General features: G+C 38.1%; 1 protein-coding gene across 3 annotated transcripts in view; it reads right to left on the reverse strand.

Annotated features, from left to right (window-relative positions):
- Positions 1–1,239: 1,239 nt before the first annotated feature.
- Positions 1,240–17,408, reverse strand: part of LOC124711116 (splicing factor, suppressor of white-apricot homolog) — a 170,270-nt gene continuing 154,101 nt past the window's right edge. For all 3 annotated transcript variants that reach the window (XM_047240981.1, XM_047240980.1, XM_047240983.1), the window contains exons 14-15: positions 7,492–7,587; positions 1,240–1,949 (exon numbers count right to left, since the gene is read on the reverse strand). In XM_047240981.1, coding sequence (XP_047096937.1) covers positions 1,853–1,949; positions 7,492–7,587 — 193 coding nt within the window. In that variant the 3' untranslated portion in view covers positions 1,240–1,852. The remainder of the gene's footprint in view (positions 1,950–7,491; positions 7,588–17,408) is intronic.

A 17,408-nucleotide genomic window follows, 5' to 3' on the forward strand; every position in this document is an offset into this window, starting at 1 on the left:
TTTTCACTGGCAGAATTGAAGCTGTGAGGACAGGTCGTGAGTCGGCCTCGGGTAGCTCAGTTGGTAGAGCACTTGCCCGCAAAAGGCAAAGGTCCCGAGTTCGAGTCTCGGTCCGGCAAACAGTTTTAATCTGTCAGGAAGTTTCATATCAGCACACACTCCACTGCAGAGTGAAAATCTCATTCTGGAAACACCACTACTCCCAGTATTGTCACTGCACACATTTTGCTGCACCAGAAATAATCACTTCATTGTTTATTTCTCAATCTTCCCAAACATTTCCTCAACAAACACTTGTTAATGTGCCACACACACACACACACACACACACACACACACACACACACACACACACACATTATTCACTAAACAGAGTTTGACACCAATTTGTCATTACAACAGAACAGACACACCCGTGCAGGAGCTCGCCAGGAAGAGTCATCATGTGACTAGTAAAGGTAACAACTGCACAAAACACACCACTTCATACCTGGTTACACATCATAACGAGTGAGGTGATATATATCATACATGGCATATGGTGTAATCAAATTCTATGAGGGGCACATAACAACAAGTACACCAACAGTTTATGAAAAATGTGAAAAGAAACATTGTTGAGAATTCAAGTTGTAAGGAATGATTTTCTCTTGTGCATTCTTTTGATCACTTTATACGCTTACAATTATAAATCAACAAAAAATCGCAACATCTTAATTTTTTGCCCTGTCATTCATAAAGTTGTAATTATTGGAGGAAATCTGTAATTATTGCAGCTGAACATAATAGCTGGCACCCTTATAGTAGTACCATCATAAATGTCCACTGCCACTGTGACACTGGAGCCCGTCCCCACCTTCCTTCACAGTACCAACTTAAAATTAAGCATAATTCCCTGCCCCACCCTGAACTTGCTCACTTAAAATGCTTAACCACATTCAAACATCACCCACCTTTTTTTTTTTTTTTTTGTTTTTTGTTTTTTGTTTTTTTTTTTTTTTACTCTGGATTTCAATATGACTTTTTTACAAACAATTTTAATTATTTTGCAAAGTTTGGTCATTAAAATGTGAAATAATTCAAAACAATTATTCCTCCAATATTTTCCATAAAATGTAAGGGAACATATTACCTTTCATGACAGCATTTAATAAATGCAGTTTTTACTAAGACTTTGACTTGTGAAAACTACATTTTCATGATATGGGGAAACAAGATTCGGGAAAAAAAATTAGTTTGTAAAACATGAAAAAATTTATTATTCTGTCAACTAATATCCAATATAAACAATATAAGACAGCTGTACACTTCATGAGAATAAAAATTACAAATCTTTCATATTTCCAGAAGTACATGGCAAACAACAAAATTCAGACAAACTATATCTGGCAAGGGAGACAGTACTTGCAGACTGTGTCTTGTGCAAAAACTGTCATAGAGTTCACACGTAAATACAAAGATGCTTTTCAACACATACAAAATCTTCCCTCCATTTCCATTTGTACATTTAAATGAATGATGGTATATGTAAACCATCAACCTGAAGTTCTTTTTGCACTTCTTCCATAAACATAAACAAACTGCACACAGAAGTCAATAGTGCCTCATAACTTGTCTTGTGCCAATATTGTGTGCAAGTAGCGAACATCTTCATGCTTAAAATGTGTGTTATTATGGAAGAATATCACACACCAAAAGATAAGCATGGGACCAAATGAGAGCAAACTGATTCTCTCAAAATGGCTGCAACTGCACTGCTGACTACCACTGTTTTCCTTAGTTAATTGATAACAGTCCTATTTTGCCAAAAGACTTTTACCCACACCAGCCTTCCTTGAATGGCCTGGCACTGTTATGAACTAATACTACCTTCACTTGAATGTCGTCTCATACTCTTGTGATGCTTTCTCCGTTTTTCCCTGTGTCGACTGCCAGGGTCCAACTGGGGCCTGAAAGAGCAGATTTCTCACAAATTATTTTTGTAGTTCAGTCCAAAACTAAAAGGACTCCACAACAAACACAACAAAATAAGAAAGGCTTAAGAATTCTTTATGGTTGTGGACATGATACAATGATTTGCCACCATACTTCCAAGAAGCAAAAATAGTTCTCTTTGCTGAAGGTGCACGTATTTTCCTACTATAGTCAAGTCTAATGAAGAAACTTCAGTACTTAAACAAAATTTTCTTGAAAATAATAGGTAACCTGCAAATGGACTGGCATTGAATTTGGATAAAATACAATGAACGCAACAGCGCCTGACCACACTATTGGAAATAAGGCATGAAGTTAATACAATAACGGAAACATAGTAGTAGCAGTAGTAGCTTTATTCATCCGTAGATCTCTTTTAAATACTAAATTGTGAAGTGTTTACATTGATAACAACATGAACTGGAAGTCACAAGTTAATGTATTTACCCGAGTATAAAACAACCCTGAATGTAATATGAACCCCCCCCCCCCCCCCCTTTTAAGAGGTTTCTCAAGAAAAACTTATTTTTAATATATTCTGAGTAATCAAAGTTACAAATTGTTTTATTGACAAAGTATCTGTCTAAAACCTTAGCACTGTAACTATAATAAATTTATGCCATTTATTGATCACCTGCATTTTCATAGTGCAAGAAGAAATAAAATAAACAAAAAAATTGTTACATTAATTTTTATCTTCACAACCTGTTTTTGCTTATAATCCTGTCATCTGGGGTATCACTAATGCTGTTAAATTTGTATGTTTGTTGTTGTAAATATTTGGCTGTTCTTTCCAAATGTATTGTGATTTTTCTATGTGGTGGTTACTACGGGACCTAAGAACACAGCTTTTTTTCCCAAATACATGTTTGATTTCACTTCTATATTGATGTGAGAACGTTGCTTCCAAACATATCATCTGCCAGTCGCTCTCTCACTTGCTGCCTAGAACCAGCAGCTGATACACCCCCTTTCTTTCCCACCATACCTCACAGTCAGTGTCGACAACACTGCTGTAGGAAGTTAAGTACCATATTTAAACAGTAGTTCTGAAAAATGTTGGTAGGTGCCGCCACAACTAACTTCTGCTGTCAAATATACGTAGCGCTACACAGGCATGCTTTGCAGGCACAAAGATAAATACTGGCGCCAAAATCTCTGGGTCAGTAAATAAAAAAATAATAAAAAAGTGGAAGATGAGATTTTTTACTTTGCCCCGAGTTTCGACCACTGCATTTTCATACATTACCCAACGAAGTAAATACAAATTCCGTATTGTTCATCTTCGAAAGTAGCAGCATTTCAATGTACTACAAAAATCCGACTGGCAAGACTGTTTGGGATGTTTGTCAATATGGCCAACTCTACATTCTGAACTTTTTCCTACCTGTGAGAAGAGATGGCTGCTAATAGGAACATTTATGAACTGTGAATCACATGCAGTATTCTCTTCACCATAAGAATAATATGAATATAAACATTTTGCCATGTATTCTTTGCTGCTGCTATCTCATTTAAATCCTGTCTGCCTAATAAACTACAAAACTAGAGTGAGACAACAGCAAACGCGGAAGAATATACATAGCATGTCATGTTTATATTCGTATTATTCTTATGCCTAATAATGATCCAGTCAGAAATGAAGCACGGCAATTGGCTAGATTTTTAAATCTAAGATGACTAATTTCTGTGCAGAATGTAATGTACTAAAGAGGCGTCTGCAAAGATTTTCAAACAGAGAAAAATTTTCGCTGAACTCTCATTCAGATCATCATCTATCATATGCAGTCTGTTATTTGGTGCTTGTTGATCATTATCAAAGAAAGCATTAGTGCAAGTAACAACAAATAGCAGTCTCTTGCCATTGTTTCGCTAATGAGACGATTCCTCTCTCCTCTTTTTTTTTAATTGTAAGCAGCGGTAGCGTGCACAAAAGCAAGCCGTGCTGCGAGCAGCGACAGGTCGTAAACATTCATTATCAGAATGCGACAAACAATGCACGACACAGTACAGTAATGCATTTTCAGCTTAGAGTGACGTAAACACCTATAACAAAGAGAACGGCACTTATCAGATCAAAGAAAAATAAGCAATCAATTCAAACCAGACGAAGTACGTGAAAAATGAAGGGTACCCGTATAAATACAGACGGAGCACCTGACGCATAGCAATGGCTACCTGGTAAAGCTTAACTGCTAAGCTTACGACTCGAACCAAACTACTGTAGCTGTATCGTCATTCATTCGACCTAAATTGTGTTTCATATTACAACGGACCAACTTTCTTTCGATTTGGAGGTGCGGCCTAAACCTTTTCTCTCCCCTTGAATTTCGAGTCTCAAATTTCAGGTGCGGCTTAGATTTGGGGAAATTTTTTTTCCTCAATTTCGAGTCTCATTTTTCAGGTGCGGCTTAGATTCGAGTAAATACGGTAGGCCACTGGCCCGTACCTAGATTTTCACTGTCCAATTTTGAAGTCAATTCAAATGGATTCAGGCAAACTGCGGTTTAAACGTGGTAGATGTTCATAAAAAGCCAAATAGGCAGTACAGATTCCCTTGATTGTCAGGACGCCAAAATCTGCTGCCTGCTCACCATCCCCTCCCCACACTCATCCTAGTTCTCAGCCAAACTGGCATTATTGTTGCCCCCTCCAACCATTCCATAATGCTATGCTTGAGCAACTGTGAAACACAGACTACAATATCTTTTACAGTGCAGGTCATATGAAACAACAAAAACTAATATATAAATAAAAGAGCTCAATGAAGATTAATTTGAATACTCAAACTTTCGCTCATCCCGCGATCTAGTGACATCTGTCGGTGCCATCTCCATGATGGGTCTTGCCACTGTAATTTATTCACACTGTAACAATTACAGTCAGTTTAAATAATTTATTTTGTTGTTTAGACATTTGATTCTGCATTAATTTTGTTTCTTGCTTCATCTGAATGTCACCATCCTGATCTACAGCTGACTAAAATGATATAATGCTTTTACTCGGTATTCTAATACATGAACAGCAGCCGAATTTCTCATTTGCAACGTATTTCGTAAATCATTAAAGTCCCTCTTAAACAAGTAAAATATTTACTTGCATTCAGAATCAAGAAAGTTTCCTGATGGACAAAATTTTCCCCTTTCAATATTACTTTTACCAGTACTTGAAAAGTGTCATAAATGTTTGTATACAATATCCATTCAGGTATGAGAACTTTTATAGCAAAACTGTTCAAATCTAGCAAGAGTTCACAAGATGATAGAATTTAATGCTATATCCTCTTGCGTTTCACAAGGCTGTTAAATTTTAAGCAGAGCAACAGATTGTTACAGTGGCTGATTCATAGTTTCTCATGTATATCTTGCACTGGCACTGCATGAATCAAATGTCACACAGATTGTTTGGGCAAGGTCAATACTGTATCGAGTGTTTTACTGTATTGGGGAAATCATGAGGCTGTTCGAGCACAAGTATCATTTGTCCAACCTACCCTTCTGCATTCTTCAAATATATCTGCATGTGACCTCAATACAGCCAAAGCTTGACTTGTAAATGTAAAATGACCCCTTTATCAATCTATTAAATAATGTAACAATTTTGACCTCAGCAGCAACACCTTAACCTGCAAATCTAAAATGATACTATATTTTTTGACTGATGATTTTTGGGAAAAAACGTCGTCTTATAATTGAGTAAATACAGTATATATCTTCTTGAACCTTTAAATCCTGCAACATTTGTGTTCTGATAGTGGAGATGAAAATGCCACAAAACTGACAGTTTTCCTTGTTTTCAGTCACAGATGTTTCAATAGCATCATATTCTGTCGCATTATGCATGACGTTTCAATTTATTACTTCAGAGCTACTAACTCTGTTTGCAAAGATAAATTTCACAGACAGTATCCACATATTGCTCTAAATGCACTTACACAATTATAACAGGCTACCACACATGTTCAGAAGATTTGATGTCACAAACTCTCAGATACCTGAAAAACTGCCGCATTGTGTGTGATGTTGAAATTTATTACTTCTTTGCGACTAACTCTATTCACAACACATATGCTGATGAATGTGCCTACAAAATTGTATCATTTTATAACATACAGATCAGGAGATATGACATCATGAACACTGAGATGCGTGAATGGGAAAAACAATAGCCATCTATGAAGAGACATTGCTGTAGGGACATTTACAAAATCACGTTGTAAACTCGTGAAGTGGCTGTACTTATACATTTTTACATTACACATATTTCTTTGTATGACTGTTTCATAATACCAATGATGTTTTCATGAATACAAAGTAATGAATTTTTTTCAATATTACACAATACGCATGTTTTTGTTTCTAATAGAAAATTGGCAAAATGAATACCTGAGCAGTGCCATGTCAGCAAGTCGTATTACACAACTGTCAAAGACATATTCATGGCTGAATAATTCTCTCGCGTTTCTCAACAATGAGTAGAACTTCACTTTCAGTGCTACCATTATCAGAAACATCGCTCATACTGGATGTTTCTAATGTCAAGCAAATACCTATGAATTCCTTAGTCTTTATTGTTCCTGCTTGCATGCTGGCCTGTGCGCAGCCAGGCACTTGTAGGCACAAGTGGGGAAGGATGAGCAAAAGTCTGACATGGAGGCAGCCAAGCAGCAATGTTGGAGGCTACTGGTAGTTCCGCACTGGCTGGTGAATACATGCATGCAGGATCAGCAATGTTGTTAGCACATGCACAGAATGTGTGTCAGAGGACTGTCTGGTGTGTAGCCTACACTAGCTGTGCTTGCCCATGAGCAATCTGAGGGTACCCAGCAGTGCCTGCTCCCTATGGAGCAGTGCTGCACCAGCCCATCTTAGTTATTTCCAACTAGTACGCTCTGAGTGGTTTTCAAATGTTATACCATTTATGCAAAAGTGGGTTTGGCTATAATATTTTGTCAGTAAATTTTGATTATGGACTTTTCTCTCACATTCGGCTATGAAGTAGCAATAGTTCAAGTTTACAAAAAGGTAATCTAAAATTTTTCACATTTTGTCCTTATTTCCCAACTGACATCTATTATACACATTGCTCAACAGAAGTAAATTTAAAATAACTATTGTCAAATTCTGACCAAAATGAAGTGCACAGTTTCAGAGGAAGCATGCTGATATGTTTGCAACTCTAATGCAGGAATATCAGTTTGACAGCTGTTAATTTTTTGTCCCTCTTGTGTACTTTTGATGTTATCATCATCAGCTTCCAAGTTAATGAGCAGGAAGTAATGTCATTATACAGTGCATTTTCAAGATCGTATTTTTGTAAATACACAGGAAAGGATTTCAAATGCGAGTTAAATTTCATACGGCAAAACTGATAGGTTTGTTACCCGCAAGTGAAAATAACATCTCTCATGTCATTCACAGAATCACCCAAATTATAAAGTAATTCACAAAATGCGCAATAGTATATTTTATTTTTGCAGCTACTGTGCAGAAACTGTATTTTCCATTCATCACTTACCTTTCTCTTTCTTTCCTTTTAAGTTTTCTTGGCTTATCATGTTCCTCATGTTTGTGTCGATGTTTATGGGGGGAGGATCCTTTCTTGTGTCGACTACTGTAATGTACAATTAGCAGCAATTACAACAATGCAAGTATGAAATTTTGAGTAACAGAAGAGACAATGAAAATATTACAGCTAAATAAAAAGAGTTATGCATCAGCACACACTACTTTCAAGCAAACCAATCAGGTAGCAAGAGTGCCAGAGTGCCAAAAGCTCACACTTTATAACAAATGTGGTGTTTCATAAAATTTTGCTGCACATATGTGCAACATATTTCACCCATCTGAAAGATTTATATCACAAGTAGGCACATTAATTATTTTTTAAAACTGGATACAAAGCAAGGAGACACAAACGTAATTCAGGATTTATGTACGATAAATTTTAAGTCATTAAGAGGGCCACTTAGCCTTGACAAACAAAAAGCACTTTAGAAAAATGAAACTTTTTGCACTGTGGGTATTATGGAAATATTAAAACAACATAGCCAACAGCAACCCCCCTCCCCATCACAATTTGCTTCCAATGTAGTAACAGAGTAAAAAGATGCAGCAAACTGAGAAAATTGGCAAAATGAAATTTTCTTTCAAATGGACACTGCATTATTTTTTGTAAAGGCAGTAATCACAGGATTAATTTTTGACACACAACAAAGTTACATGCAAATTCATTTGCAAATAGCAATAAACAACGTAATACGCACTCTATTGGTGAAGCAGGTGGAATTCACACAAACATTTATTATCAAGTTAATTTTAGTACTACTTGCTGTCAATAAGCTCAGAGGAATACCTGTTCATTTCAGATTAATGACACACTATGACAGAGCTGCTAAAGAACAGACAAAATAGGTCCAATCTTTTTTGTTTGAATATCAACCAAATACATACACTACTGTCTGGTAAATCAATAACAAAGCTCCACCTTCAGGGTCCTTCTAATATACAGACTACAGAGACAGTTTATCCTGGCTTTATATATCATTTCTACTCCCTCCAAGGCACATATTGTTTTGTTTGCATGCTTCTACCCTAACTGTTTGTCCCTCCAAAGGGGTTCTGTGTGTACTTGGAACTCTGTATATTAGGAAGCACTTCATGTCTTTAAGATATGGTTAAAATAAAACACTAGTACTATATCCACTTTGTAGATTGATACTCCACAGGGGGGTGGGGGGGGGGGGGTGGGGGAGGGGTGCTGGGAATGGTGTAATACACAAAATTCCTTAGGGTAATTCACAGTATTCTCCGTGCAGAGCATCAAGTTAAATTGTGTGTATAGTATACGTCTACAAAAAAAGAGATGATTAGTGAAGACATCAGCAATGAGAAACCATGAGAAATAATATCAAAACATTCCAATCCAGCCAACTGCATATCTGAAAATTTCTGGTAAATAATATGACAATAATTCCCACACTACACTTTTAAAAACTTCAAAAAAATGAAAGTAAGGGTTATTGTTCGTGTGTAGCAATTAAAGTCAATAAAAACTTAACAAATAAATTTTATTTTACCCCTATCGCTCAAGTATCCTCACAGAACTCTTTGCAATATAGTACTGTGTCTATAACTCTTCTCAATAGTTCTGAATGAATAAGAAATCAAATCAATATTTATGACAGATGGTACACAGCACATATTCCTTTTTACATATTTGACAAATCAATATCATTGAAAAATCCAGGAAGGAAAGTAGCAGTATTATGAAGAGGATAGTTGCTACTCACCATATACGGAAGATGCTGAGTCGCAGACAGTCACAACAAAAAGACTGTGTGTACTTCCAATGAGGGCCTTGTTGGCAGAAAGCTCACTGACAGTCTTTTTGTTGTGCTTATCTGACTCAGTATCTCTGCTACATGGTGAGTGGCAACTATCCTTTTCATAATATTGTTAAAAATCAATACCATTTTATCTTAAAACACAAGTTTCTATTCTGTCTTCTTTGTACTCTTATTGATTTGACATGAAGTCATATGTTACAGATTTTAAAAGTCTAGCCTCTGCAACTTCTGCACTGTGGATAAACTCAAATTTTAGAGATGAAAACATCAGAAAATTGACTTTTCCTATTTTTGTTCACTAATACTCATGGTATCATATTCTGGGATAGCTCATTGATGAGGAAAGAAGTGTTCATTCCACAGAATCATGTAAAAATAACAGTATCTGGTGTGGTAAAAGCCACATGTATCAAAAAAACTCAGGAAATATCCCTGAACAACAAAATTTTGTCAGATTTCAGATTGACCCTGTACAAACACAAATTGAGTGAATTTGTTGGAGAGTGAAACATGACATGTCAGAAATCATCAAAATAATAAAAGATTGCACCATCCATTGCCAATGTCAATGGTATTTGAATCCTGACAAGTATCATCATCATTCACAGCACATGTACCTATAGCTTTGCAGTTTTCAAAATACTGCAAGCAAATGTAATTTCTGAGCTAACTTACTCATGGTATGAAGATAATTCTTAATGAATATCAGGAAATAAAAACATGCTGCATTAACAAAGCAAATGAAAATTATACAAGCACCCACACAGCAGGACCTGCTTCTTTTCTCAAGAGGTATAGCAAAGAGAAGCTTCTCATAATTTTGTCAAAATTTTAAGGTATTTCGAAAAGTTCAACATCCTTTGGGGGTGGGGGCGGGCGGGGGAGGGGGGGAGAGAGGTGTGTGTGTGTGTGTGTGTGTGTGTGTGTGTGTGTGTGTGTGTGTGTGTGTGTGTGTGTGTGTGTGTGTGTTTAACGGTGTAGTGAAAATATTCAAATTCTTTGCCACAGGTCCTTGTGAGTGTGCTGTAATTAATAATTTGTTGAATGTCTCACATGCTAAATTCGTGGAGTTTTTTTTGGTTACAAAAGTTGTCGTCAGGAGGACGAAACAAGACAGGCATTCTACAGGCCGGACCGTGGAATGTTCGATCACTTAATTGTGTAAGTAGGTTAGAGAATTTAAAAAATAAAATGGTTAGGTTGAAGTTAGATATAGTGAAAATTAGTGAAGCACAGTAGCAGGAAGCAAATGACTTCTAGTCAGACCTGTACAGGGTTAGCAACACAAAATCAGATAGGAGTAACACAAAAGAAGGCCTAATAATGAAGGAGAAAGTAGGAATACAGGTAAGCTATTAGGAACTGCAAAGTGAGTACATTACTATAGCCAAATAGTAACAACTAGTTCTACAGGTGATTAAGAGGCCATAAGAAAGTATGACGAGATAAAGGAAATTATTCAAACAGTTAAAGGAGATGAAACTTTGTGATGAGTGACTAGAATTCAGCAGAAGGTAAGAGAAGATAAAGGAAGGAAAAATAGGAGAATATGCACCGAGGGAACGAAATAGAAAGGAAGCCTTTAAGTAAAACAATGAACAAAGCATAATTTAACCATTGCTAACACTTGGTCTAAGACTCATGAAAGAAGGTTGTATACATGCAGAAGACCCAGGGATATTGGAAGGAATCCAATTGATTATATAATTGAAAGGCACAGATTTTGAAATCAGATTTTAAACTGTAGAATATCTGCAAGCGCAGATGTGAACTCTTGTCCATAGTTTATTACTTATGAATTGCAGACTAAAACTGAAAAAACTGCTAAAAGGTAGGAAATGAAGGAGGTGGGACCTGGATAAGCTGAATGAGCAGAGTTAATGAGAATTTCAGAGGGAGTTTCAGGCAACACAGGCTCAAATCAGCAAAAGAAATTACAACAGAAAACAAATGAGAAGCTTTCACAGATGAAACAGAGAAAGCAACAGAGGGTTACATTGGTAAATGGGCAAGCCCTATCAGAAATTTATCGATAACTCGGGAGATACTGAACTTAGTTAATGAAAGGAGAGAAAAAATGCAGCAAATGAAGAAGGCAAAAGGGAAAACAGATATCTAAAAACTGACGCAGGCAGAGGAGGCAAAATGCCTAAACAAGAATAGCTACAGAACAAATGCAAGGCTGAAGAAGCATTTATAATTAGGAGAGAATGTAGATACCACCAACAGGAGGACTGAAGAGGCCTTTGGAGAAGAGAGAATCAACTGTAGGAATATCGAAAACTCAGATGGCAAGCACTATATACAGAAGGGGGAGGGAGGGGGAGAGGGAGGGAGGGAGGGAGGGAGGGGGGGGGGGGGAGAGAGAGAGAGAGAGAGAGAGAGAGAGAGAGAGAGAGAGAGAGAGAGCAGCTCAAAGGTAAAAGGAATATATAAAGGAGCTCTACAATGGAAATGAACTTGTACACAATATTACAGAAAGAGAAGATGAAGTAGATAAAGCTAACAATGGCTATATGAACAGCAAGAAAAATTTGATAAAGCACTGAAAGAACTAGGTCATACCCTCAGAATTACTGAGAGCCTTGGAAGAGCCAGCCACGACAAAACCGTCCCACCTGGCGTACAAGATATAACCCTTTCATTACTGGAATATTTTTGTTTTAATGTTATGAACTTCTAGTTCAATTTGATTTATAGTCTACAATAAGGTCAAAACAAAGAAAATAAAAGAAAAAACCAAAATTGTATGGGTTAAGGTCTACGTATACAACATATGCTGTATGCTTCTCAAGTATTTTGTATTTATCTCGTCCCATTATAATTAAATACTTTACTATTCATTAATGTGTATAACAGAATACAAACACATATAATTAACGCAAGTCACACGCTAACAATTATTGACAAATCAGGATTAACATGTAATATACTAATATAATATTACCTGTTTGTGCGAAACTTTGTTATTCATTCACGTATAAACTAGAATATAAATTTAAATAATTAATTAAAGTCACTCAAAAACAATCATTGACAAATTGTTAACAGATTAAGAGCGCCATTACCTTTGTGTATGTAACTGTTTGAAACTAATGATATTAATATAATAGAGGGAAACAATCCACGTGGGAAAAATTTTATCAAAAAACAAAGATGATGTGACTTACCAAACGAAAGCGCTGGCAGGTCGAAAGACACACAAACAAACACAAACATACACACAAAATTCAAGCTTTCGCAACAAACTGTTGCCTCATCAGGAAAGAGGGAAGGAGAGGGAAAGACGAAAGGATTTGGGTTTTAAGGGAGAGGGTAAGGAGTCATTCCAATCCCGGGAGTGGAAAGACTTACCTTATATGTCTGCTTGTGTCTGTATATGTGTGGATGGATATGTGTGTGTGTGCGCGAGTATACCCGTCCGTTTTCCCCCTAAGGTAAGTCTTTCCGCTCCCGGGATTGGAATGACTCCTTACCCTCTCCCTTAAAACCCACATCCTTTCGTCTTTCCCTCTCCTTCCCTCTTTCCTGATGAGGCAACAGTTTGTTGCGAAAGCTCGAATTTTGTGTGTATGTTTGTGTGTCTTTCGAGCTGCCAGCGCTTTCGTTTGGTAAGTCACATCATCTTTGTTTTTTGATAACTGTTTGAAACAATATTTGTACTTCAAAGGACATAAATAAACATTGTGTTTCGCACAACAGGTTTTGCTTCTGCCACTACATGAAGTCAGTTACATATCTGTAGAGAAGTTAGGTTATCAGTAACTGGAAAATGATCATAACAATCCAGTCGTTTGTCATTGTAAGAAGCAGGGGAGAAGGATTGTAGTACTAGGATCTTTTAGGTTCTTCCAGCTCAATTTCATCCTCAAGTTTGGCTGTCTCAGTCATTTCTTCATGGGAGATGCCTTTACAACTGAAATTTCATCAAGTCTTTAATATCTTTCTGTGGAATTTTATTTATTTATTTGCCACTACTCTGTATTCCATCGAGTCTCTCACTGCAGCTATTACTTAAGCGTGCTTAAAAGAAATCTCTAAACTCCTTACTCACCTGATTAATTACAGCATTAGAGAATACATGCATCCAACGGTTCTAAAAATGAGTGTAATGCAACCAATGTATAAAAAGGGAAGTAAGGAAGATGTCTCCAACTATAGACCAATATCATTAATTCCCACTTTTAGTAAGATATTCGAAAGTACTATCCTTTATCAGCCAAGTGACTTTTTCACAAAACATAAACTGCTGCTTGTAGATTTGCAGCATGGCTTCAGAAAACAGCTAAGTCGAACCACAGCAGTTACACAGTTCATCCATGAAGTTTACTGTCTGTTGGACCAGAAGATGCAGATTGCAGGTATATTTTTGGACCTGACAAGAGCATTTGATACGGTAAACCATAGGGTACCTCTTAAAAAGCTAAAATCTTATTGTATTGGGGATCAAGCCAAGAATCTTCTAACCACATACCTGCTAAATTGCACGCAAAGCACTAAATTGACATACAAACTAGATAATAAAATCATGAACTCCCAGTCCACCAGTGAACCTCTATTACAAGGTGTAACACATGGCTCAATCCTTGGACCCTTTCTCTTCCTTATACATATTAACGACATTGCACAACCCATTAACTCCCATATTGTAAGCTATGCAGATGACACATCAATCTTATTCTATGGAAGTGAATCTAATGAGCTAGAATCTCTTGCTACTAGTGGTGTAACAGAAGTAATAAAATACTTCAATGATCAGAGACTCAAGGTGAATGTCTTCAAATATCAACTACTGACATTTAAAACAGGCAGTTCTCATAACAACAATATGAATGGTGTGTAATATCTCTGCAACAGAAAATGGTAACTGTAAATTCCAGGGTGTGTATGTTGATGAAAATTTGCGGTGGATATACCACATTAATTCCGTATGCGGAAAAGTCAGTAGTGCCATGTATCTCCTCAGCCAGCTTGCAAAGATAGTTCCCAGCCAAGCACTGAAATTAGTATATTATGGAACACTTTACCCCTTTCTCAATTATGGAATTGAACTATGGGGCTGTGCAGCTGATGTATATTTAAAAAGAATACTACTACTACTACAGAAAAGAACAATCAGACATATATATGGGATGGGACATAGAGATTCATGTCGTGAAGTGTTTGTGCAGCACAAATATCTGGCAATATATTCTCTGTACATCTTCAAAATAGTTGTATTTTTTATAAGTCCACCAACAGAAGCTATCAACGGGAGTGATGTACATGATCACAACACTAGAACAAAGTGTAACCATTTCCGTAACAGAACAACGTTAAAAATGACTGATAGAAGTACATATATCAGTGGTTTGATTTGAATATAATAGAGGGAAATATTCCACGTGGGAAAAATATATCTAAAAAGAAAGATGATGAAACTTACCAAACAAAAGCGCTGGCAGGTCGATAGACACACAAACAAACACAAACATACACACAAAATTCTAGCTTTCGCAACCAATGGTTGCCTCGTCAGGAAAGAGGGAAGGAGAAGGAAAGACAAAAGGATATGGGTTTTGAGGGAGAGGGTAAGGAGTCATTCCAATCCCGGGAGCGGAAAGACTTACCTTAGGGGGAAAAAAGGACAGGTATACACTCGCACACACACACATATCCATCCACACATACACAGACACAAGCAGACATTTGTAAAGGCAAAGAGTTTGGGCAGAGATGTCAGTCGGGGCGGATGTACAGAGGCAAAGATGAAGTTGAAAGACAGGTGAGGTATGAGCGGCGGCAAATTGAAATTAGAAATTAGCGGAGATTGAGGCCTGGCGGATAGCGAGAAGAAAGGATATGCTGAAGGGCAAGTTCCCATCTCCGGAGTTCTGACAGGTTGGTGTTAGTGGGAAGTATCCAGATAACCCGGACAGTGTAACACTGTGCCAAGATGTGCTGGCCGTGCACCAAGGCATGTTTAGCCACAGGGTGATCCTCATTACCAACAAACACTGTCTGCCTGTGTCCATTCATGCGAATGGACAGTTTGTTGCTGGTCATTCCCACATAGAACGCTTCACAGTGTAGGCAGGTCAGTTGGTAAATCACGTGGGTGCTTTCACACGTGGCTCTGCCTTTGATCGTGTACACCTTCCGGGTTACAGGACTGGAATAGGTGGTGGTGGGAGGGTGCATGGGACAGGTTTTACACCGGGGGCGGTTACAGGGGTAGGAGCCAGAGGGTAGGGAAGGTGGTTTGGGGATTTCATAGGGATGAACTAAGAGGTTGCGAAGGTTAGGTGGACGGCGGAAAGACACTCTTGGTGGAGTGGGGAGGATTTCATGAAGGATGGATCTCATTTCAGGGCAGGATTTGAGGAAGTCGTATCCCTGCTGGAGAGCCACATTCAGAATCTGATCCAGTCCCGGATCAGATTCTGAATGTGGCTCTCCAGCAGGGATACGACTTCCTCAAATCCTGCCCTGAAATGAGATCCATCCTTCATGAAATCCTCCCCACTCCACCAAGAGTGTCTTTCCGCCGTCCACCTAACCTTCGCAACCTCTTAGTTCATCCCTATGAAATCCCCAAACCACCTTCCCTACCCTCTGGCTCCTACCCCTGTAACCGCCCCCGGTGTAAAACCTGTCCCATGCACCCTCCCACCACCACCTATTCCAGTCCTGTAACCCGGAAGGTGTACACGATCAAAGGCAGAGCCACGTGTGAAAGCACCCACGTGATTTACCAACTGACCTGCCTACACTGTGAAGCGTTCTATGTGGGAATGACCAGCAACAAACTGTCCATTCGCATGAATGGACACAGGCAGACAGTGTTTGTTGGTAATGAGGATCACCCTGTGGCTAAACATGCCTTGGTGCACGGCCAGCACATCTTGGCACAGTGTTACACTGTCCGGGTTATCTGGATACTTCCCACTAACACCAACCTGTCAGAACTCCGGAGATGGGAACTTGCCCTTCAGCATATCCTTTCTTCTCGCTATCCGCCAGGCCTCAATCTCCGCTAATTTCTAATTTCAATTTGCCGCCGCTCATACCTCACCTGTCTTTCAACTTCATCTTTGCCTCTGTACATCCGCCCCGACTGACATCTCTGCCCAAACTCTTTGCCTTTACAAATGTCTGCTTGTGTCTGTGTATGTGTGGATGGATATGTGTGTGTGTGCGAGTGTATACCTGTCCTTTTTTCCCCCTAAGGTAAGTCTTTCCGCTCCCGGGATTGGAATGACTCCTTACCCTCTCCCTCAAAACCCATATCCTTTTGTCTTTCCTTCTCCTTCCCTCTTTCCTGACGAGGCAACCATTGGTTGCGAAAGCTAGAATTTTGTGTGTATGTTTGTGTTTGTTTGTGTGTCTATCGACCTGCCAGCGCTTTTGTTTGGTAAGTTTCATCATCTTTCTTTTTAGTGGTTTGATTTGGTATAACAAGCTACCAAACGCTCTAAGAAAGTACATGGGAAATGTTTTTAAAACAAAATTAAAATCTTTTCTAATAGAAAAATGTTTATATTCTTTCAACGAATTTTAAGATAGTGATTGTAACATGAGGCATTAGCATATCACTTGTAATGTGATAAATGTAAAAAACAGACATAAGAAGCAACAGCTACAGAACATAGTGTGTTTTATAAATGTAAATATAACCATAGTATTAAGTCTGACATTCGCAAAAGCCATCAATACGATAGCTCCATGCAAAGAAAATGTAAATAAATAAATAAAAAGCTAAGCTGAGGGGGCCGAGAATGACCTTCACAATCCATTTCTATGTACTACACAAAGTATGGGAACACTCCAATTGTCAATTAGAGATGTCCTCCCCACCCACTGCCTTATTATATCTGTGCGCAAGAGAGGGACATTATATATAAACAAAGATAATGTGACTTAACAAACGAAAGTGCTGGCAGGTCGATAGACACAAAAACAAACACAAACATACACACAAAATTCAAGCTTTCGCAACCAACGGTTGCTTCATCAGGAAAGAGGGAAGGAGAGGGAAAGACGAAAGGATGTGGGTTTTAAGGGAAAGGGTAAGGAGTCATTCCAATCCCGGGAGCGGAAAGACTTA

The sequence above is a fragment of the Schistocerca piceifrons genome, chromosome 8 (assembly GCF_021461385.2).
Source record: "Schistocerca piceifrons isolate TAMUIC-IGC-003096 chromosome 8, iqSchPice1.1, whole genome shotgun sequence".
Classification (NCBI taxonomy): domain Eukaryota; kingdom Metazoa; phylum Arthropoda; class Insecta; order Orthoptera; family Acrididae; genus Schistocerca; species Schistocerca piceifrons.